Raw genomic sequence first — 23403 nt, 5'->3', positions numbered from 1 at the left:
AAAAAAAAAAAAAAAAAAAAAAAGCATACCTTTTTTCTCCCCAACAAACTATAACTTCATTGACAGTCAGAACCAATGTTTTCAGCAATTCATTTTTATTTTTTGCTCCTTTCACTGATATTTTAACCTTGTTATTTATTCTAGTAATAAATGTTCTATTTTGACAAAAAGTCAAGCCAGGCGCAGTGACTCACACCTATAATCCTAGCACTCTGGGAGGCCAAGGCAGGTGAATAGCTTGAGCTCATGAGTTCAAGACCAGCCTGAGCAAAAGGGAGACCCGGTCTCTACTGAAAGTAGAAAAACTAAGGCAAGAAGAGGATCACTTGAGCCCAAGTGTTAGAGGTTGCTGTGAGCTATAAAGCCATGGCACTCTACCCAGGGCAAAAGCATGAGACTCTGTCTCAATTTAAAAAAAAAAAAAGTGTTAAGCCATTAAATTAATATTTGGTTTTAATAGCCTACGGGACTTTTTTCAAGTATACATATGTACTTTGCTTTTTAAAACAAAAACAAAGACATTCATTGTATGTACAGTTGACAATCAGGTTTACTTCACTGAACCACTTGTTATAAACACATTTTTCTATCAAAAAATTAAAAATTTAAGTAACTTTAATAGCTGTATAGTAAATAGATCTAAATCCCTTACTAATGAGCATTGTTTTCACTTTTTTCTGTTACAAGAAACATTCCACTAAACATCTGTGTATGTGTATTTATTTTGCAACTTGTCTAATTATTTCCTTAGGCTAAGCCCCTAGAAGTAGAATAGCTAGATCAAAGGGTACATTTTTAAAACGTTTTACATGAATTATAAAGCTGTTAAAACTGTATAGTCTACCATCATAAATGGCTAATGAAGGTGAACATTTTTGTGTGCTTTTTGTCTAATTGTAATTGTCTGTAATTAATTGCCTGTTCATTTCCTTTGCCATATTTTTCTGTTATCTTTTTTCTTATTTACTTTGTAAGAGTTCTTTCTCTAAGATAAATAGACTTACACACATATATATACACACACATACCTGCCACCTACAAATGTGTTACATGTATTTTTCCCTTCTTCCTCTTACTCATGATGGTTTTTAATTTTTATGTAAACCAATTTTAAGTTGTAATGGTATTCATATATTTCATCCACTTTCTCTTTCCAGTAATAATAGTTAGAATCTCATTTGGGAGGATGAAGTGGTATGTTGTTCTTTCATAGTTTGGGGTCCACAAAGAAAATGTTTTAAGTCTCTCATTGTGTTAATTCTATTTTATTACTTTGTATTTCTTGGTTTCTTTACCTCTCTTCACCCTGGCAAATGAACAATAAATGGGAAAAAAAAAATTTGACTCCAGCTCTCCCAGCAACAAATACAATTGATATCATAACTTTGAGCATCTCATTTTCTTGCTGTGAGTGGCAAATTAAAAAAATAAGAAAATTTAAATGACCACTAAGACCATCTAGTACTAAATTCTGGTTCTGTATATGAGATGATCCCCCACTTTACTGGTTGTCTGTAACAAATCAGTAGTTATGACCACCCTTTTAAAGTAGAGATTTAGTAAAAAATGCATATAGATTGCCAAATTGCATAGTTAAAGTAGGTAAGAGTTTATATTATTTAGGCATTTCATTTTTGCTAATAGGAAACATTTGTGTTCAAGTTGCTTTTCTCTTAAACTAGGCATTTGGTTTAAAATTATTTGGACATGACCTGTCATTGACAACTGATTTAAAGACTTTCTTTTATAATTATACATATATAATTTTTATTTCAAAATATTAGTGGTACAAATGACCTTGTTATATGGATGAATTTTATGATGCTAAAGTCAGGGCGTATAGTGTGCCCATCACCAGAATAGTGTACGTTGTACCCAAAAGGTAAATTTTTATCCTTCATCCTCTGCTCATCCTTTCCTTTTCTTAGTTTCAATGTCCTTTACATCACTTTATGACCATGTGTACCCATTGCGTAGTTCCTACTTACTAGCAAGACCATGTGGTATTTTTCCATTCCTTGGGTACTTTGCTTAGGATAACATTCTCCTATTCTATCCAAGTTGCTGCAATTGATATTATTTCATTCCTTTTTAATGTCTGAGTAATGCTCTGCGGTAGGTGTGGGTGTGTGTCACATTTTCTTTATCCACTCATTAATTGATAAACACTTAGGTTGATTCCACATCTTTGCAATTACGAATTGTACTCTGGTAAACATTCCAAGTCTAGGTATCTTTTTGATATAATGACTTTTTTCCTCTGGGTAGATCCCCAATAGTGGGATTGCTAGTTCGAATGGTAGGTCTACTGTTCTTTAAAGAATCTCTATACTTTTTTCCATACAAGTTGTAGTAATTGACAGTACCACCAGCAGTATATAAATGTAGCTTTTTCACTGCATGTGTGCCAACATCTATTGTTTTCTTTTCGTATACTTCCATATCAGATTTTCCTTTCTTTCGTTATCAAAGTCAAAATGCTAGGTGGTGCCTGTGGTTCAGTGAGCAGGGTGTCAGCCTCATATACCAAGGGTGGTCAGTTCAAACTCAGCCCCAGCCAAACTGCAACAAAAAAAAAATAAACAAAAATAAATAAATAAAAATCAGAAAGTCAAAATGCTTAATGAGTTGCTTGTATTGCACTGCCATTCGTCAAATATATTTCTTAAAATCTCTGAAGTTTGGGGGAGAAGTGTCAAATGACAGATGAATGAATATCCAAACTTTGTTTATTCATTCATTAACAGTTTAACCAATCACTAAATATTTATTCATAATTGCTGTAATCACTTAGCAAATGTAATTTAGTTGTCCATGAGAACTAATTCTGTTTGTGATATGATTCTCACTGTTTTGTGTTTGTTTTAAATGTTTTCTAAACTATTAATGGGTAAGTAATACAAAGACTAGGATTGAGCTCATTAAACAAAGTTTTGCTTTATAGTAATCTCTAGAAAGCTCATCAATTTGGAGGAAACTGTAAATGTCAGTACCTAGGTCTTTTTTATTTTTATGGTTCATTTATAAAGAACCTTTTCATTTCCCATTGATGAGGTATATAAATCTGGCTACCAGTATTTTAGAGATGTGGGAGAATAAAATCTACATGTGTTCATTGTCAAAGAATTATATAATCCCCCTAGTGTCAGCTGTGCTCGTTGACACCAGTCTACAACCTGTCCAGAAGGTAAAAACTTCATGTCCTTTAAGAGGGTAACAAAGGAGCCATCATTTGGCAGTGCAGGTAATGGTGATAGTAAGGAGAATCTGGGGATCCAACATTTTTATAAAGACTTTTAATCAATTCTATTTTTACCTTCACCCTCTGCTTTCACAGACAATCTCATGCCTTCAGTTCTTGAGAACTTTTGGTGCCTGAGAGGGCTGGTTTTTATTGCTTTCTACCTCCCACTCCAGATATTGTCTCTTTTTTAAAATAAGTTTTATCATTTGTGATACCATACAAGAGGATATATTTATTATGTAATCAACAGTGTAAAGAAGAAAAGGAAATCATTCAAAATTTTCCCAATCAGATATAACCTGTATAATATTTGGAAGAATAGCGCCATATTTTCTTCTGTTTTCTGTGACTTTTTCGTTCTTTTTTGCTTGTAGGGGTTTTGTGAAAGCTTTGATTTGTTTTTGGCTGTTTAGGGGGTGTTTTTGACAACATTGGGATTATGCTATATATAAACTTTTTATATTATCAATTAATCTGTAAAACATTATTTTAAATATCAATATTCTTGTGAATATTCCATGTTGCATTTGACCACTACCTAATTTATTTAATTATCTCTGTAGTAGGGGCTTAGAATTGTGTGGGGTAAAGGATTTGGTATCTGGGATTATCAGAAGGCCCAAGTTTGTGTGCCAGCTCTGCCATCCCTTTGTATTTTCCTTTTATAGGTCCAGTGAGTTTTCTGTTTGCTAATTGTTATGTATGCTTTTACCTATGGAATTAGGGAAGAAAAATATATTCCAGTCCACATACCTAACAGCCCAAGGAATATAGGAAAGGAATCAGAGCCACAGGCAGTCTCAGTTAGAAAGTATATCTCGTTCTGCCCAAGAGTATCTGGTCCATGTGCTGTATGGCCACCAGTGATAAAAGCAGGCCCCTGAAACAGGTAAAGCAGAACTGAATTTTAAAGCCTCTTGGTGCTACTGCTGGGGTTCAGATGTTGCCATTTTACTATATTTCATAGCCTTGTTTTGCTCATTCTCTCCCATACCACCTATACCATCATCTCTTCTGGTGGTAATGGTTTTTTTATTTGTTTGTGTGTTTGTTTGTAGTTTTTTGCTGGGGCTAGGTTTGACCACCTCCAGCATATGGGGCCGGCGCCCTACTCCTTTGAGCCACAGCACTGCCCCTCTTCTGGTGCTAATTTAAGGGACTTTAGTGACATCTGCCACTAAACTCCCTCAGATAGCACTGAAGGATAAACAATAGAGAATATTATGAGTTAGTCTCCTCCATGCCTTCCCTTATTCCTGTCTTAGCTATACTGTATCTTTCAGTAGGTCTTCTGATGTCCTAATATGCAAATGATACTGTTCTCCCATTACCAACATTAAGGCAAGCTTTCTTCTATTTTATCATAGGGTCATTTTAAAGGGAATCTAAATGGGACCTAGATACCTCTGCCTAGGTTACCATCTTATTAAACTTGATTGTCTTTTGTAGAGTTTATATGCCTTCTTGTACTATGGATGTTTTTAAAGTGAGACAATCAAGTGCTGATCCTTCTGGTAAGAAATTCCTCATGTATTCAGGGACTTTCTAACTTTCTCTCCTAGCAGAAACAAAAGATTCTAATATGTATATCCTTTGTTAAAAATTCATTCGTTGCAAGACTACATTTTGCACTTTCAAACCATTTCAATGGATTAAAATGCATTGGCTCCTTTGTAAAAATCGAATGCAAAAGTCATACATTGGGGCAAGAACAGGTAGACCTGGCATCTGAAATCTGTATATCCGTGCCTGGAACTGAATATCAATCTGTTTTAGTTGTTTGAGATGAATTTGCATAAAAAGTAGGGTGCCTAGCCTAGAATGAAATACCCTTTCCAAATTATCCCACTAACTTAAATCTTACCTTTTCATTTCCCTTTGTACATCCTCCTAGGAGCTAAAGTTCATTTTTAATACCTTTGTCACTCTTGTTCTAAGACTGTTTCCTACTTATCCTCACTGCCCTTTTTCCTTTTCCCTACTTCAGCATGATAATAACACTTATCATCCCAAATGAGAAATCATATACTCAAACCCCAAAGAGTTCCTCTTGCCTCAAGTCTGTATGAGCCTCCACAGTACAGCCAAAAAGAAGCAGATTGCAAGACTCCTGCAGTTACTTGGATCAGAGCTCATGAATAGAGGATAGGATGTCAAGCCTAAGGAGTGGGGCTGGGAGGAAAGGGATGTCTAAATAAGAGAATGCCAAATTTGAGGGAATGACACATGTGTAAATGGTTTATGGTTTTATGGAGAATTCTCGACTTCTCTTGACTTACTCGTGTAGAGTATATGCTGCTCCATTTTTTCCTTACATACGGTCGTTAAGTATGTATTTCCTTTGTATAATTTTTATTTTATTATTTAAGTATAATACCATTCTTGCATCTTTCACTTATTCTATTCCTTTCCAGGGTCTTTCAGGTCTTGCCTGAGCTATAACAATAACCTTGCTCCTGATTTCCCTCATTTCTCTCTTACCTGTTCATATTCCATTCTCCACACAGCAGGCAAAACAATCTTTTTCTTAAACATTAAACATTCAGATCATATTATATCCACACTTATTTATCCTCCACAGATATTTCTTTGTACTTGGAATAAATCCAAACTCTTGTCCATAGATCCTAACATAAATTGGCCTGTTTTGATTTCTCTGGACTCGACTCATTTCTTTTCTTCCTCTATCTTAACTATACTTCAATTAAAGTAGCCTCCTCTCCTATCTTTCAGCTCAGCCAATTCATTGGATCTTTGTACATGTTATTTTCTCTGCTTCTTTTCCTGGATGTTCATAGAGCTTGCTCCTTCAGACCATTGAAGTCTTAGATCACATATACTGTTCTTAAAATGTCCTTCATGGCCACTATAGAAAAGCATATAATTGTGATGGATGTGTTAATCTGTTCAGTGTAAGCATTTCACATTGTGTATCAAATCAGTACACTGAACTCCATAAATGCATCAATGTACACAGATATGATTTAAAATAAAAACACCCCTTCTATCTCCCATCACTCTCTATTCTGTTCCTCTGTTCATTGTCTTTACAGCTTATGTATCATCTTAATTTAGTTTACTCTCATCTGCCTTCTCCACTCAAATATGTAAATTCTCAAACTGTCTTCTGTACTGCTTTAGCTAGCTTGGCAGGAGCATAATAAATATTGGATGAATAGTGAATTATTTTTATGCAGGTGTAGTCCTCTTCGACTGTTTCTCTGGTACGATAGCTGACTTTTTTTTCTTTCATAAATAAAACAAACTTTGATCCTGAATTCAAAATAGCAGTAGCGATCTCTTTTTTTTTTCCATTTAAAAATCTTGACATTATGCAATAAGTTCTATTCACTTATATCCCATGGCTCATAACCATTCAGGATAATAGAAATGCAGGCCACTTAAAGTATGTTGGGCAATTAAAGTACTAAGAGATGATGTAGAAATAGCAAAATTGGCTCGGCGCCTATAGCTCAGCCGGCTGAGGCGCCAGCCACGTGCACCTAAGGTGGTGGGTTCGGATCCCCAGCCTGGACCCGCCAAAACAACAATGACGGCTGCAACCAAAAAAAAAATGGCCGGGCGTTGTGGCGGGCGCCTGTGGTCCCAGCTGCTTGGGAGGCAGAGGCGGGAGACTCGCTTGAGCCCAGGAGTTGGAGGTTGCTGTGAGCTGTAATGTCACGGCACTCTGCCCAGGGGGACAGCTTGAGGCTCTGTCTCAAAAAAAAAAAAAAAAAGAAAGAAATAGCAAAATTATTCAAAAGCATAAGACTCAATGCTACCCACTATTTCTGAAATACAGATATGCTGCCCTGGGCTTGTTCCTTAGGTAGAGCCTGGAGAGAAGCCCTGCTGTCCTCCCAAGTGCCTGATAATCTTCCCTATCCCAGTTAATAGTAGCATGCCTTATAACAATGCAGCTTTTAATTTTCTGTCACCCCCTGTGTGGCACCCGTATTGCTAGGATATTTCATTAAGTATCATCTGTTAGTGTCCTGTGTTTCAACAGCCTACAACTATGTAATTTCTCATTTTATGGGACTTTTCTAAAGGAATTGTAGCTTGCTTTCTTGTTGTTTCTACATTATTTCTACTCTGTAGGTGCAAGAATTATAGAACCTTGTAAGATAGTCTTTTCCCAAGTTGATATAGGGGAGTCTATACAACTGTCCCATGCCTGCTTTTCTGGTAACTTGCTGTGCACCCTTTTCCTCTAATGGAAAAGTACAACAAATCTCTTTTATAAGCACAGAGCTAGCATACCTAATAGTTCTTAGAGCCTATTCAACTTTACAACACTCCAACCTAACACTCTCCATTTGCCATACCCACTTAAGTTACTCTTATTGCCTAACTTAGGTAAAGGAGAATAATTATTTATTATTGAACTATATTTATGTATCCTAAAAATCATATTCAAAGGGAAATGTCAGGCTCGGTGTCTGTAGCTCAAGCAGCTAGGGCGCCAACCACATACACCAGAGCTGGCGGGTTCAAATCTAACCCAGGCCTGCCAAATAATGACAACCACAACCAAAAAATAGCCGAGCATTGTGGCGGGTGCCTATAATCCCAGCTACTAGGGAGGCTGAGGCAAGAGAATTGCTTAAGCCTAAGAGTAGAAGGTTGCTGTGAGCTGTGACACCATGGCACTCTACCCAGGTATGGGTAGAGACTCTAACTTTTATTTTTCTGAGACTCTAACTCAAAAAAAGGGTGGGGGTGGCATCTGTAGCTCAAAGGGGTAGGGCGTTGGCCCCATATGCCGCAGGTGGTGGGTTCAAACCCAGCCCCAGCCAAAAACTGCAAAAAAAAGAAATGTCAGTTTATGTGTTCTTTTATCAATAGTTTTCATTAATAAGTGGAGTCATTGTCTTTTGTACTTATAATTGCAGGGGATTGACTATTAAATCTTTATTTAAACTTATAAAATTTTGCTTTTGCTCTGGTTATCTCCAGAATCTTTCTTAGCAACTACTCAACCTAGACGATCCTAAATTAGCCATCTGCCTTCTGTTCTCCTCCTCTTATTTTATCTGAATTTAATAATTGAGAGAATAAAAAGAAAATAACCCCTTAGATGTGTATTTCGTATATGCTGTGTCTCTGTAGCATCTCTTCTTCCAGGACCAGTAAAACCATTGTATGTGAATCTACATTAACTACCATATTTCCATGTTTCTCTTTCAATTTATTGCCACTGCCAGAGATTATCCTTTCTAGATATGTACCAAAAATGCAATGATTCTAGATAATCCTTCCACTTGAGATTTCATCTTCCATTGTGTTCTCAATTTTAGAATGTTATTATGAGATCCGCGTTTGCAAATAATACTTACATATGCCTGTTTCAGTGATACTTTTGGTTTATATTACACTTTATCATCAGCCTTGATAGATTGGATATCTGATAAGCTGAAAGTGACACATTATTTGAAATGTCTTTCTAATCACTAGAAATAACAGTTTTATTTATTGATGATTAGAAAGTAAATTAGAACTTTTCCGGTGAAAGTTGTAATGCTAACAATCGAATCATATTTGTATTTATAGAGCCTTTCTTTGAACCCTATGTGTTTTTATCATTTAATCATAGGAAATTCTATATACATAAAAGGGTAATATATCTTTTATACTAGGGGGTATTAATGGTCACACTGTTTAAGTGAGTTGCCCAAGGTCACTCAGTGAGTTGTTGGTGGAGCCAGAAATAGAATCTAAGTCTCCTGACTCCCAATTCAGTTCTCTATCCTCGATGTAGTTTTCTATCCTCTATACCCCTGCTGCCTCTCATGGGAAAAGAAGTTAATCTTCCAGCTATTAATAGCCACCAAATTGGTGGTAGCAGCACAGTGGAGAAAAGTAACTGTCTTTACACTGCAGCATTAGTATAAAAATATCTAGTAATGGAAAATTTGACAAATGTCATGTTAAAGGGAGTGGAAAATTTTTTTAAGATCTGGATCTCATTTATCTAGTTCTCAGAAAAGTAAAATTCCTTAGTAGAATCAGGATCATATTTTTCTTCCTGTTTTTAAATTGTATTTCCTAGAGGGTAATTGTCAACTTAGCCATAGCAGAGCCTGTTGTCAACTAACATAATAAGAGTAATGCATGTACTATTGGTTATTGTTATAAGTGTATTTTCTAATTGAAATATATAGTGCTTATTTTATTCTACTTTCAGTTTTATTTAAGTTAGAATAATATAATAAAGCAAATAAACATTAACTGGGAATTTTAATTTATGATTTAAACATACAGGCTGAAATACACATTATACTTTCTTCCATGAGCCATACACGCCAAGCAAAGGCACTTTGTGTCAAGAACCAAGTTTATCAGGATAAAATAGCCAGATTAGAAAAAAGTTACAAATGTGAGATCAGCATACTGGAGTTGACCAAGCTTATTGTTACATATGTAGTCAATCCATTATTTGGGGTATTAATGAAAGGTATTTGATAGATGTTTATGTACTTAAATAGTAAATTTAGTGTTGTGGTAATTCATACTTAAGTTCTAACAAAAAAAAAAACTGCCTCTCAATTATGGTCCAAGAATCAAAAATTCTCATACTAAAAGTATCTGGATTTTATATTTCTGTTTAAAATTACTAGAAATATTTAGTTAGAATGATAATATAATCCAATGGAGAAGAAAATAGGGATAACTTGATCAGTATTATGCTTTAACTATAAGAAAAATGAGATTAGTAGAAATTGGAAAATTTTAGGGAAAAGGAAGAGGTAAAAAATATGGTTATTTGAGACCATAATGATTAAAAAGTTAATGGTAAAAGGATAATTAGAAAAAAGAGAGAGTGTGTAGAATAATATAATTAGAGTCAAGTATGACTCCTTAGGAAAATGTATGTTTCCTGCATAGAGGAAGAAGAGAATAAAACAGATGTTGGAGAAGTAGTAGATGTATAATTTTGAAAAACTACTTTGAAAAACTACAGAAGTTGTAGAATAACACTAAAAAAAGATCAATCATCAAACTTGGTGACCTCTTGACATATGAGAGGTTTGCTTTTGCAGATTGATAATGGTCAAAATACTCTGAACTCTTTAGATGTGTTCATTTATCTTTGCTAGTAAACCTGTTTTTTGAAAACCTGTGAGTGTGTTTGATACAAGAAACAAATAACTAAAACGCTTGATTAGTTACATTTATCTTTCAGTATCCTAGAGGTTGGGTCATTCGTTCTGGGAACACCCACAAATACCAAAATTTACAAATGCTCAAGTCCCTTATAAAATGCATAGTATTTGCATGTGCCCTATGCCTGTCTTGCCATGTACATCAAGTCAGGGGTGTCCAACTTGCAGCCTATGGCCTGCATGCTGATTTTGTGAGGACCTTTTTTGCTCATCTTACAAAAAGTATGCATGACCCTTTTTTTGCTAATCAGCTTTCATTAATGTTTGTGTATTTACTATATGGCCTCAAACAACTTTTATTTTTTCATTGTGCACCAGAAAAGAGAAAAGGTTGGACACCTACGTTAAATCATCTTGATTACTTATAATATCTAATGTAATGTAATGTAAATGCTATGTTAAATAATTGCTATGCAGTATATTTCATTTGTATTTTTATTGTCATTCTGGTTGGTTTTTTCCTGAATATTTTTGATTTATAGTTGATCAAATCCATGAATGCAAAACCCACGGCAATCAAGGACTAAGTGTATATACCTGGTATCATAACAGAGAAACTGTTCTTTCATTCACCTGGAATTTTACTGGGTATTACCATTCTTGTTAATTTAAACTAGACTTCCACTCAAGTAGAAATAAACTGGTGATGTTTTACAAGAGAGCAAGTATTAATCTCTATGCCTACAAATGTTAAGGACCTTTCTCTTACCTTAAACTCAAATCAAACATGAAAGCTGAAATTGCTTGTGAATTTTATTGGAATTGGATGGAAATTTGTTTTCTGATTATCTAATGCCTCAAGATAGCTATAACTATAAATTAATAATGATGTTAGCAATTTATTTTTGTTTTCTATTAAAGTCTTTTTATAATGAATTTATTAACTTTATTTAAAATGTTTAACAACCATATTTTTCATTTCTAATTTATTTTCTGTCAGATTTTTATCAGTTGGCAGAAAAGTGCCTCATTATTAGGGTTATTGAGCATCTTTTTAATTTTGTTTAACAGGTGCATCTTCAAGTGAATCTAATCTGCTTAAAATTCCTCCACAAAAAAGAACTCGGAGAAAACTAATGTCTTCTCCCTTGAAAGCACAACATGCTCAAAAGTCCCTACCATTTGAAAGTACACAACTCAATGATTCTCTCAGCAAAGAGCTTCAACCTATTGTGTATACTCCAGAAGACTGTAGAAAAGCTTTTCAAAATCCATGTACAGTGACCTTAATGAAACCATCATCACATATTACAAGTTTTCAGGCTGTCAGCTCAAATATAAGCAGCAATAATTCTCTGAAGATGTTAATGGAAGTAAACACCCCTCCTAACAGGGAAACAAAATGTGGACAGGAAGATTTGGACTCTACATTTACTATTTGTGAAGACATCAGGAGCTTGAAGAGCAAATTACCTGAGCAAGAATCACTACCAAACAACAACAAAAACATTTTACAACGGTACACAAAAAAGAGTATTTGCCAATTCTTTTTTTCTTTTAATTTAGCCTTTATAAACTATTGCTTTCTTTTTTTCTGTAGCTATATTTGAGGTCTGTTTCATAGACCAAGTACATGTACTATTTTCATTGCAAAGCAATGTTTTACTTTCATTAAATCTTAATTAACTTCTCTCTGACTAACACAATATTTTAAAGTCTTAAATTTGATATTTTGAGTCAGCTGACCCCTCATTAGGCTAGAGAGGCCTTAAGATACATTTAGTTTTTCTTACTCCAAAGTTAAGTAATACAAGCTATCATTGAAGGATTATTGTATTTGTTATTGTTCATTAATATCTTCACTGAAGAAAATTCCACAGTTTCTGTTGATGGTTAGCAAATCTCACCTTACTCTGGAGCAAACCTATTCTCACTTCATGTTTATAGCCACACCCAATCTAAATATAGGAAGAAAAATACCTTTACTTTTCTATGCCCTTGATAATGCAGAAATCACTTCATAGTAACTCTACCTGTGGTGTTAAAAAGAAAAAAAAAATACCCCTTGGCAAGCAAGGGAAGTTTTCTAGTATAGAATTTTTTTATTTATTAATACAAAATGTTTTTTTAATTAGAGAAATGTTTGTTTTTTCTCTCTAGTGTAAGTCAAGTTTATTCTTTTTTATTTGTCACTGTTTAATATACAGGCTTGACCCTTCATCATCAACTAAGCATTCTATGCCTGTACCAACTGTAGTACCATCCTACATGGGGATGACTGCTGCTGCCAAAAGGAAACGAAAATTAACAAGGTATGATTAAACATGAACTCCTTAGTCTCTATGTGTATATAAAGTCATCTTTGTGCTTTGTTTCCTATAGCTCTTTTCTATTTCTTATAATTAGACTGTCAATTCATATTTAAACATTTATAGTACATTACTCTGAATGAGTACTGGATTTATGATTTTGAAGGGACATCTTGAAAAGGTTCAAGTATTCACTTGGTATTTATAAAAAAGTATTCCATATTTCAGATTGTTAAAAATAAATTGAAGAGTCCCCTAGCTTTTAAAAAAATCTTTTTTTTTTTTTTTTTTGAGACAGAGTCTCACTATGTCACCCTCAGTAGTGTGCCATGGTTTCACAGCTCACAGCAACCTCAAACTCTTGAGCTTAAACAATTCTCTTGTCTCATCCTCCCTAGTATTGGGGACTACAGGCTAAAAATATCTCTTAATTTAAACTTCTGGTGACTATTTTTATTCATTTGATTATTTTTCATTTTAGAAAAATGAAATTATTGAATTTCTTCCATCCCAAAATCATATTATTTTAGTGGATTTTTATGTATGACTAAAACACAGCAAAGAGACTTCTGTTTCTGGCTATGACAGTGTAGCTTGTGACTAGGTTACGGGTCAAGAACAATTATAAAAGCTGGGTAAAATGCATCAGCTGCTTAAAGGCACTAAAAAACAACCAAGGCAGCAAGGACTTGAGGGTCTAAGAGCCCAGTGAAAAGGGAAATATGCTATAGAGAGCCAGGCTACCTCTTTTTCATTTAGCATTTGCCAATTCATGGCTTAAGGTATAGACACCAAACTTTAGAGCTATCAGCAGTCTCACTAAGCTAGGAAAAAAAATTATCCTGTGGCACTTTTACCTCAAAGTGTTGACCATGTTTTAAACTTTGTGAAATACAAAGCTAAGAACCCAAGCTAAAAGTAGCTGCCAGAGGCTCCATATTATTTAACAGAGTTTTGACATTCTAATGGAGCTTTGACACAAAAACTTGGGTACAGGGATCATTATGAAAAAGAAATACTGTTAAACACCTCAGGATTTTGAGATCCCTGAAAGGTAAAGTAGAAATACACCAGTTCTTGCATTGTTTTTGGGGGATTTTTTTGTTTGTTTGTTTGGTTTTTTTTGTTATGCAGGCTAAAGTACTATGGCATCAGCCTAGCTCATAGCAGGCTCAAACTCCTGGGCTCAAACAGTCCTCCTGCCTCAGCCTCTCGAATAGCTGAGACTACTGTCATGAGCCACCACTGGCTAATTTTTCTACTTTTAGTAGAGATGGAGCCTCCCCTTATTCACACTGGCCTCCAATTTCTATTCTCAAGTGCCTCCCACCTTGGCCTCTCAGAGTGCTAGGGTTACAAGTGTAAGCTAGCATACTAGCCCTAGTTCTTGAAAGTCTTAAACAGACCTTACATCAACTTGGTCCTTGATAGAATCAAGATCTGTCTCTACTCTGCCAATTTATCAGAAGAAAATTAAATCATCTCTGGAAAAATATACCATCTAGATAGAACCTCTACAGTTTTTTCTATCAGTGTTTGGCACTTAAAAATTACAAAGTATGTCAGGAGACAGGATCAAATGAGGAAAGGAAAAAAGGGAGCAAATTAGAGAGGCAGTGATCCTGAAGTGATCTAAATATTGGGATTATTAGATAGGAATTTTAAAAATTTTATAGATTCATGTCAATAAAATAGGTGAGAGAATTTCTCAAATAACCAGATGCTATTAAAATGAATCAAACGGATATTCTAAAACTGAAAAGATGGAATTTACAAAATTAAGAACTCAATAAATCATTTTAGCAGATTGTTCTCAAGAGAAGAGAGTGTTAGTGAACTAAAAGATAGGTGGATAGAAAAATATCCAAACTGATGCACAAAAGGATAAAATGATGGAAAAGAGACTTATGTGGGTACACAGTTTAAAAATAATGTATGTATTTTGAGTCTCAGAAAGGAATGAGAGAATGAATTGGGAAAAATAGTATTTGAGGAGATTATGGCTAATAATTTTCCATAATTAACAAAAGACATTAAATCACAGATTCAAGAGGTACTGCAAATCACAAGCAAGATTAATATATAGAGAAAGATACCTAGACACATACTTGCAGTTGTAAAACAACTAAAAACCAAAGATAAGGAAAATGTCTTAAATATACTGAGTTATATGACATTAGGTCCATGATAGATTATTTCCTACGTGTTAAATGCAATGACTGAATATACCAAATAAATGTGAAGTTGACCTGACTTGCTATACCTCTTTTTTTTTTTTTTTTTTGCCATGTGATTGTGGGGAGTAAAGTGTAAGAGTTTAAGATAACTCTTTAACTTTTTTCAAATTTATTTTCCACCATGAAGCTGTTGTCATCTGGGCTAGAAGAAGCAAATTTACAAATAGTCCTACTTATTTGTACTACCTAAAATGTCTTTTCATAGGTGAATTTAGGATTTGCCTTTGTTCCTCCAAAACAAAGTACTGCAGAGCCTTAGAATATGTAAATTTAAAATGCTTGGATTTACTTTCCGTGAATCTCTCTAACCATGGCATTTAAAAATTTGTATTTTGCTGAGGGACAATTCTGAATGTATGATTAATTGTGAATTGTGTCTAGTTTACATATATGTATCAGTCATTTCATGAGTGAGCCTAACTAACCACTATCATCTGTTTCAACCACTTTCTTACTAATTTACTCTTGATAATTTTGTCATTGATTCTATGAATTAATGTCAATATGTTTTCTGTATCTTCACTGGTGACATGTGTTTACTGAGATGTGGCAAAAGTTTTTAACTAAAAAATAATTTTTAAATGTAAATATAGTCATTATCAAATCAAATTTTTTCTAAGTAATGTCCCTGTTTGTAAATTATATATTCGGATTGGTTTTAGATGAGTTAAGGGGTTTCCACATATTATATGTATATTCACATATAAAATTGTAGAATAATATTAAAGGACATGTAAAGAAAGTAACTTGACGTCCTGTAGCCTATTAACTGCTCTATTACATTTCCTCTGGTACCAATAATTAGATCCTGCCATTAGCTTAGGTTAAAAGAGATTAATGCTAGAAATGTACATAATTACTTTTTAAAAAGTCTTCCTTTTCCTCAATTAATGCTACATGAACTTAAGAATAATAAACTCTGGTATTTTCCACTTAGCAGTTTTATATGTTATTATGTATATATTCTAATATGATTTAAAAAATAAAGAAAGGCAGTTTCCATGTATATTCATTTTAGGTACTTTTCATCAGTTGTTGTCTCTAAAAAAGAACAGGCGTCCAGGCACTGGGTATGAGATGTATTGTGTTTATTGAGCAGAAACATTCTACCTATGTAAGGGAACAAAAGGTTAATTCTTAACTTTTATGAGTACTTATGGAAAATTTGGCACACAAATGGAAAAGTCTTTGAGTTCTTTTCAGTATATTCATTAACATAATTTGAATTTGTACTCAATGATTTTAAGTTTTTTTAGCTTATCATCTAACTCTGAACATAATATTAAATGTTTTATCAGTACACTACTTTAACTAAAAATGTTTGGGCATATTTTACATACAAATATGCAATTTCTTTTCTTAGGAGTAGAGTTTATTCCTAGAAATAGGAGTTTTAAACAAGCAGATTTATTCAAAAGCCTTACTCTTTTCTAGTTAGGAACATGCTATGAGAGAAAGTTAGGGTATTAGAACTAACCAGAATAAAGCGTCATACCATAAAATAATAGAGACAACTTTAAGATAAATTGTAAGAAAAAGCAACAGTTATCAAAAATAGGCCATAACATGTTCTTCATATTTGAAGAAACAAAATCAACAAGTGACCAAAAAAAATTTCTGCCTTGGACAGTTTTGATACACAGTTTATCAAAAAATGATGCTTAATATTCAAAATAGAATGACAGAAACTCTATTTAGTATAATTTAGGAAGGGAGGATACTGTAGTTCGTGTGTTATTTGTGCATAGAAGTTTATATCTTATTAAATTGTATCTCTTTTACTACTACAACTAAGTAGTGCCCCCCCATCCACAATTTCACTTTCTGTGATTTCGGTACGAAAATAGGTGATTATAGTACAATAAGATAGTTTTGAGAAAGATCATATTCATATATTTTATTATAGTATAATTACACTATTTTATTGTTATTTTTTGTTATTAATCTCCTACTATGTCTAGTTTATAAATTAAACTTTATCACAGGTATATATGTATAAGAAAAAACATATACAGCATTAGGTGCTATCCTCGATTTTAGATAATCCATGGAGAGTCTTAGAGTGTATCCTCCCATGGATAAGAGGCGATTACTGTATAGTATTTTTATTAGCCAGAAATTCCCTAGAAATAATTTATTTGAACCAGTGTGGAAGGAAGATAATCATCTCTCACCCAGCCCCTAACCCTGCCTGTTAAAACTCAAACCTCTTTAGGACTAGCAAGAATTGCTATTATTCAGGGCCCAGATCAAACTCATCACATCCACAAAATTTTCCATTTTTCTTTCTTCTTAACTCTAGAATCTATATCTCCTTATAGTATGAAAACCTTGGCATTATGTTTTTACTTTATATTATTTCATGTGTTCGTATTTTTTTCCCCATCTCCACTATATATGTAAAGTAAAAACATAATGCCAGAGGTTATTTGTGTTTTATTTGTCTGTCCTGTAACATGAGGCCAAAATTGGTGGTTTGTTAATTCAAACTGAATTAGAAATCTGACCCATGAATAATGTAAGATTTATTACATTTTTGAAGCTAGAACAAATGAAAATAGGTCATTCTTTTTAGTTTAGGTTCTAAAATTGTAATTATTAAACAGATTTTTCAGTCTATTACCATGCTTTCATTTAAAAACAAAGTTTTCAAACAATCTCACTTATTTATACTTTTCAGATTAGGGTTGATCCTCCATATGTGTAACATGAGCTTAGTTATTTCTTGTGACTCTGCTATTCTATCTTTACACTTAGAATACAGTGTTTGCTTGTATTCTAGCAGAACACCCTGGAAATATACTGCTACAAAATTGTTACATACACCTATCATCATAATATCCAATGTGAATAAACATCTTTAAAATCACACACAGCTAGATTTCTCTCTGGGCTAAAAATATATTTAGTACCTTCACTTCTGTGGAATTTCACAGCTTAATATTTTTGTGTTTTATTTTTAGTCTTTGTTGTATATAGAATATGAATTAGAACTTAGATTATTAAAAATGCTTAACTGAAGTAATTTTTTTCCCCTCATGTTCTACATCAAGTACAACATTAACTGCTGATGTTAGTTCTGGATTTGCCAAACGCATTCGACAAGACAACTCAAGCGATAAGCACTTACAAGAAAACAGACAAACAGTAGGTATGTCTACTCTTAATTTGATATTTAATGTCATGACTGCCTAATGTACATCTAGTATTTTATATATTTTACACATTTTTGTAAGAACCTACTTTTATCTATCATATCTTTATTATGTGGTATAACAAGTGTCATCCACATGTTACCAGTAGGAAAACTTAAGAGACAAAAGGTAAAGCACTTATCCAAGATTACACAGATATTATGGTAGAACCAGAATTCAGAAGCAGATTTTTCAACTGTACTTTCCACCCTTGTTGTTATCCATACTGTGGTTCATACTGTGGAAGAATTGGTAAATAATTTAGCTAACAATTGAAATAATTAACTAAATGTATTGTTTAGGCTTGGCACCTATACCTCAGCGGCTAGGTCGCCAGCCACACACACCAGGGCTGGCAGGTTCAAACTCAGCCAGGCCTGCCAAACAACAATGACAACTACAACCAAAAACAAAAAAAAATAACTAGGTATTGTGGCAGGCACCTGTAGTCCCAGCTACTTGGGAGGCTGAGGCAAGAAAATCTCTCAAGCCTAAGAGTTTGAGGTTGTTATGAGCTGTGATACCAACGCACTCTACCAAGGGCAACATAGTCAGACTCTGTCTCTAAATAAATAATTTAACAGTTATTTAATTAACAAATAAACTATGCCCATTTGTAGTTTTTCTCTTATCTTGTTATTCTGAATAATTTGGCCTTTGACTCCTTTGCCAAGCCTGTAGTCTGTACCTAATTGCAGTCATACTGTAATTGCCATTGGAAAGTTGAGAAAAATACTAATGTAGGTAACTATATGGCCTCAACAGCATGTGGAAGCGATATGAGTTCATATGACAAAATTACTTTATTTAAACTAGAAGTATATCACACCAACCAGTTTGTAGGCCTCAGTGGCTAGTTTTCTGTCGCTCCAGTATAGTTCCTAAGACTTTATTAAGAAAGTACTTATTTACTAAGCATTCCCCACATTCTAGGTCCTGTGGTGGATACAAAGATCAGTAAAACATGGAAGGTATTGTCACTTTTTTGTCAATGCTTTTTGATTAGAGTGATATAAAACTTCTCAATAAGTTTGCCAAACTATATCTGTAAAATGATTGCTTCCTATAGTGGCAGGTGCCAGTTATTTACCTTAAGTTCAAAGGAAATGCCTTTCATGTAAATTTAAAAACCAGACAGATATTACAATGTAAAATTTACTATGATTATTTGATTTGATATGCTACATTTAGTAATGCTTAGCAATATGTATCTATAGTTGGTATAGATGTGTATTATCCCATTGGACTCATGAAAAAATCCTCAAGAAGTCATAATTCTACAACCAAATAATTTATAAAAACTCTCAAGTCATGGAAGTTTTTCTAATACATTTATCATCTAAAATTTATCAAATATGTCATGTATGAAAAGAGATGAGTAAAAGTATCCACTATGAAAAAAAAAGTGGGAGATGATACTAAACCACAGTGCTCCCAAAAAAGTCGGGGGGACTAATGTAAAGTAAAAAGATTATGTTTCATTAGGGATAATATAGTCTGTAAGGGAAATTAGTATTTTATATACTTGAGACTATCCAAATGAAAATACGAAGTACACACCAGAAAAAAGTAATGAGAGAATATACAGACTGCCTTGCTTAGAATGTGTTGGACAGAGTTTTCTAGCTCACAACATATATTTGAAAAAATAAAGGACTATCATGGGGAAAGAAGGTAACTACAATTGAATGCTCAGTTAGAGAAATAAGAAAAGTATCAAATGAATGTGTACCTCTAAAACTAAAAGCTAATGTGATAAACAAAATGAGTAAGTAATTAGACTCTGAAGAAAGTACACTGTTGTACTAACACTTTGTTGAGTAGAGAATCATTTTGAAAGTTGATGAACCAGAAGAATGTGCCTAAATGAAACATACTTGAGAGCTAATGTTGAAAGGAGAAAGGTCTATGACATTAGGATCAGCCCTTTAGGAGGTGCAAATAATACTTTAAAATTGGAAAAACACCAAAGTTAAAATGCATGGGGAAATAATCCAAAGAATAAAAAAAATGGTGATATAAGAAAGGAATAGAAATAAAGGAGTAGAAATAAAGTCTTTTAAGTATGAACCTCAAGTGTAAATTTTCCCTTCTGTAGTTACAATTTTTAATGAATGTAAATTGAATGGTGAAAGCCTTTTGAATGATATTTTTACCATATTTATACATCTTTTTCTTTCTTCTCCAGAACATAAAAGAAACACCGGTAAAATAAACCCAAGCACGATTAGAAAATTTGGAAGAAGCATTTCTAAAGAAAATCTAAGATAAATCACTTCAAAATCAAGGAAAATGAAATTGATCATTTTTTTCTGCATCCCCTTTCAGAAATGTATTTAAAATCTTTGAAAGAAGACCCATCTTAAAATTAAGTGTACCCAAATACTTTAGGCAGAAATTGAAACTCTTTATTTTCATCTTTTATATTCTAAACAAATCTTAAAATTCCAACAGAAAAGGTTATGTGCTAAGTTTTTAAAATACTGCTACTCTTTAAAATCTCTAAGTCAGCATGGTGGCAGCTTAATTTTATAATGCTATAAGCTAATTAGTACATTTTAGAAAATAACAGTGAGTTAAATTATTATTTTTTTTAACTAAAAATTTAGAAGTGGTAAAAGTATGACCCAACAGGTATTTGGTCTTCTAGTATTATGTTTCTATACATTAGTTTCATAATATATGTGAATTTTCTCTTCAAAAATACTTTGATGTGCAAGTGTAGATATGTGTGCCCATGAAGTTGTAAATATTATTTAAATAGTTGTCATGTCTCTTGCTACTTGATATATTAAAGGTGTAGATTTTAAAGGATTTGGTTATCCTGTCTCATTACTATCTCTTACATAGTCTAAACTATTATTTTATATAAAGTGTGAATTTCGTATATTTGTGTTTTAGGTAAGATCAGGCAGGATATGTGGCACCAGAACCAAGTCTGAATATAATCTGTTGGTGTCTTAATGATAACAAGAAAAAGCATTTAATAGTTTCTGCTGCTATAGGAAATACATGGAGCTGCAAATTAATATGATATTGCTCTCTTGCCTTGTACGGCCTGCTTATCTGCTGACTATAATAGATATTTGATCAAATGCACTTTTAATCTTATGCAGCACAGGAAGCTATACACCAAAGTAAGCAACCGTACAACAAGCAGTTGGAACATTTTCAACTTACCTAGTCAAGTTTTTTAATTTAAAACTCTTTTAGGGGAGTGTGAGATAGAATAATCTTTACAGTCTTTGCCAACTTTGACACTGGTGATTCCATATTTAGAGAGTGTATTCAGGATCTGTCATGGGGAAAACCACCACACACATTTTTTTGGTCCCTTCATCATTTAGGTTTTTGTTGTGTTGTCTCTTCAACAATCCCTTTCATCTCTCTATTATTCCTTCCATTCTATTTTAGGTAATTGTATATTTCCAATGAAATCTTTATTAGATACTGATGAGTGGCTAACAAAATTACTAAGTATCCATACTTCATACCTCAAGGTATGAGTGTGATTTTCTTATATGCCATATTTTTTTTAGAGATTTTGTCTTCTATAAAAACTTGATAACAGTATCTTTGCAATGCTACCATATTACCATAAATATGTCATAATGGATTATTTGCATTTACTGGAACAAGAATGCTATTCAATATAAGTGACTGTGAAACCATTTTTAAATGGGCCCTTATGTAAAAAACAAATCAATCGTAAGTATATATAGCTCAGTGAATTTTCACAAAGTAAATATGCCCATGTAACTAACAGTCAGATAGTGAAATACAAAAATTATTCATACCTGAGAAGCCCTCCTTGTCAACACCACCTCTCAGGATAACAACTGTCTTAGCAGAATTCTGACACCATGGATTGATATATTTATTGATTCTTTTTCGAAAACCTTTAGTATATTTTTAAATGACACATAATTGTAATATGTATGAGGTACAATGGACTATTTCAATACATATATACATGTGTAATAGTCACATCAGTGGAATTAGCGTATCTGTCACCTCAAACCTTTATCATTATATTGGTAACATCACAGATACATTTTAACTAAAATAATTTTTATTAAAATACAATACCTGGGCTTGGCACCTGAACTCAGTGGTTAGGGCACCAGCCACAGGCACCAGGGCTGGTAGGTTTGAACCTGCCAGGGCCTGCTAAACACCTATGACAAAACAACAACAAAAAAAAAAATAGCCAGGCAGTGGCGCCATATGCCAGAGGTGGCAGGTTCAAACCTGGCCCTGGCCAAAAACAGCAAAAAAAAAAAAAAGCTGGGTGTTGTGGCAGCCCCTGTGGTCCCAGCTACTTGAGAGGCTGAAGCAAGAGAAGTGCTTAAGCTCAAGTGTTTGAGGTTGCTGTGAGCTGTGACACCAGGGCACTCTACCAAGGGTGACATAGTGAGACTCTGTCTCCAAAAAAAAAAAACCACACAATACCTTATTCTAAAGGATGATACAGAACTGTATAAAGTAAAAATATGCTTCCTCCTCACCCTGTACTAATATTCCCGGATGTAACCCCCTAATAATAATAGTTCAGGTGCCCTGCCAAATCATTTACTTTATCCATTTATAATCCTATATACTTGTTCTTTAATTGAAAATTGTATCATACTTTCTATATTGTTTTGCAATTTGCTTTTTTATTCACATTTAAAAGCATCATGGACTATCTTTTTAAAATTTAAGTGTGAATCTAATAAATGCTACTATACAACAAATAATTTTTATAGCAAACCAATAGAAACCTAGATGGCAGTCTCTTGACCTGCACTCCTCAGCATTTCTGAGAATAATTTGAAGTATTGACTATTATTTCTACATTGCAGTGTATAGCGTGTTCCACAGAACACAGCTTACCTACAATTGATTCCCTGGCAAGAAAAGGGTTCTATGTCACAGAAGAGTGGAAAATCCAGCACACTGGCAGATTGATTGTGCATATTGATGATATAAGCCCCTGAAGTCTTGTAACCAAGAATCTTAGTTGATTTAACCCAGTGGTTTCCAAATTCCTTTAAAAATCAAACTTTTTTTTTTTGAGACAGCATCTCACTTTGTCACTCTCAGTAGGGTGCTATGGCTTCACAGCTCACAACCTCCAACTCTTGGGCTTAGGCAATTCTCTTGCCTCAGCCTCCCAAGTAGCTGGGACTATAGGAGCCTGCCACAACACCTTGCTACTTTCTTTTTTGTTTGTTTGTTTTTTTGAGACAGAGCCTCAAGCTGTCCCCCTGGGTAGAGTGCCGTTGCATCACAGCTCACAGCAACCTCCAACTCCTGGGCTCAAGCGAGTCT

At 33.8% G+C, this 23403-nt stretch overlaps 1 protein-coding gene across 1 annotated transcript in view; it reads left to right on the top strand.

The window, feature by feature from the left end:
• The window catches only part of KIF18A (kinesin family member 18A), an 81688-nt gene extending 61327 nt beyond the window's left edge, over positions 1-20361 (top strand). Inside the window, exons 14-17 of the mRNA XM_012801680.2 lie at positions 11422-11869; positions 12558-12661; positions 17937-18047; positions 20279-20361. Of these exons, the coding sequence (XP_012657134.1) occupies positions 11422-11869; positions 12558-12661; positions 17937-18047; positions 20279-20361 (746 nt within the window). The remainder of the gene's footprint in view (positions 1-11421; positions 11870-12557; positions 12662-17936; positions 18048-20278) is intronic.
• The last annotated feature ends 3042 nt before the right edge of the window (positions 20362-23403 follow it).

The sequence above is a fragment of the Otolemur garnettii genome, unplaced genomic scaffold (assembly GCF_000181295.1).
Source record: "Otolemur garnettii isolate 467f Iridium unplaced genomic scaffold, OtoGar3 scaffold00001, whole genome shotgun sequence".
Classification (NCBI taxonomy): Eukaryota; Metazoa; Chordata; class Mammalia; order Primates; family Galagidae; genus Otolemur; species Otolemur garnettii.
This window is presented reverse-complemented; position numbering and strand designations above follow the sequence as displayed.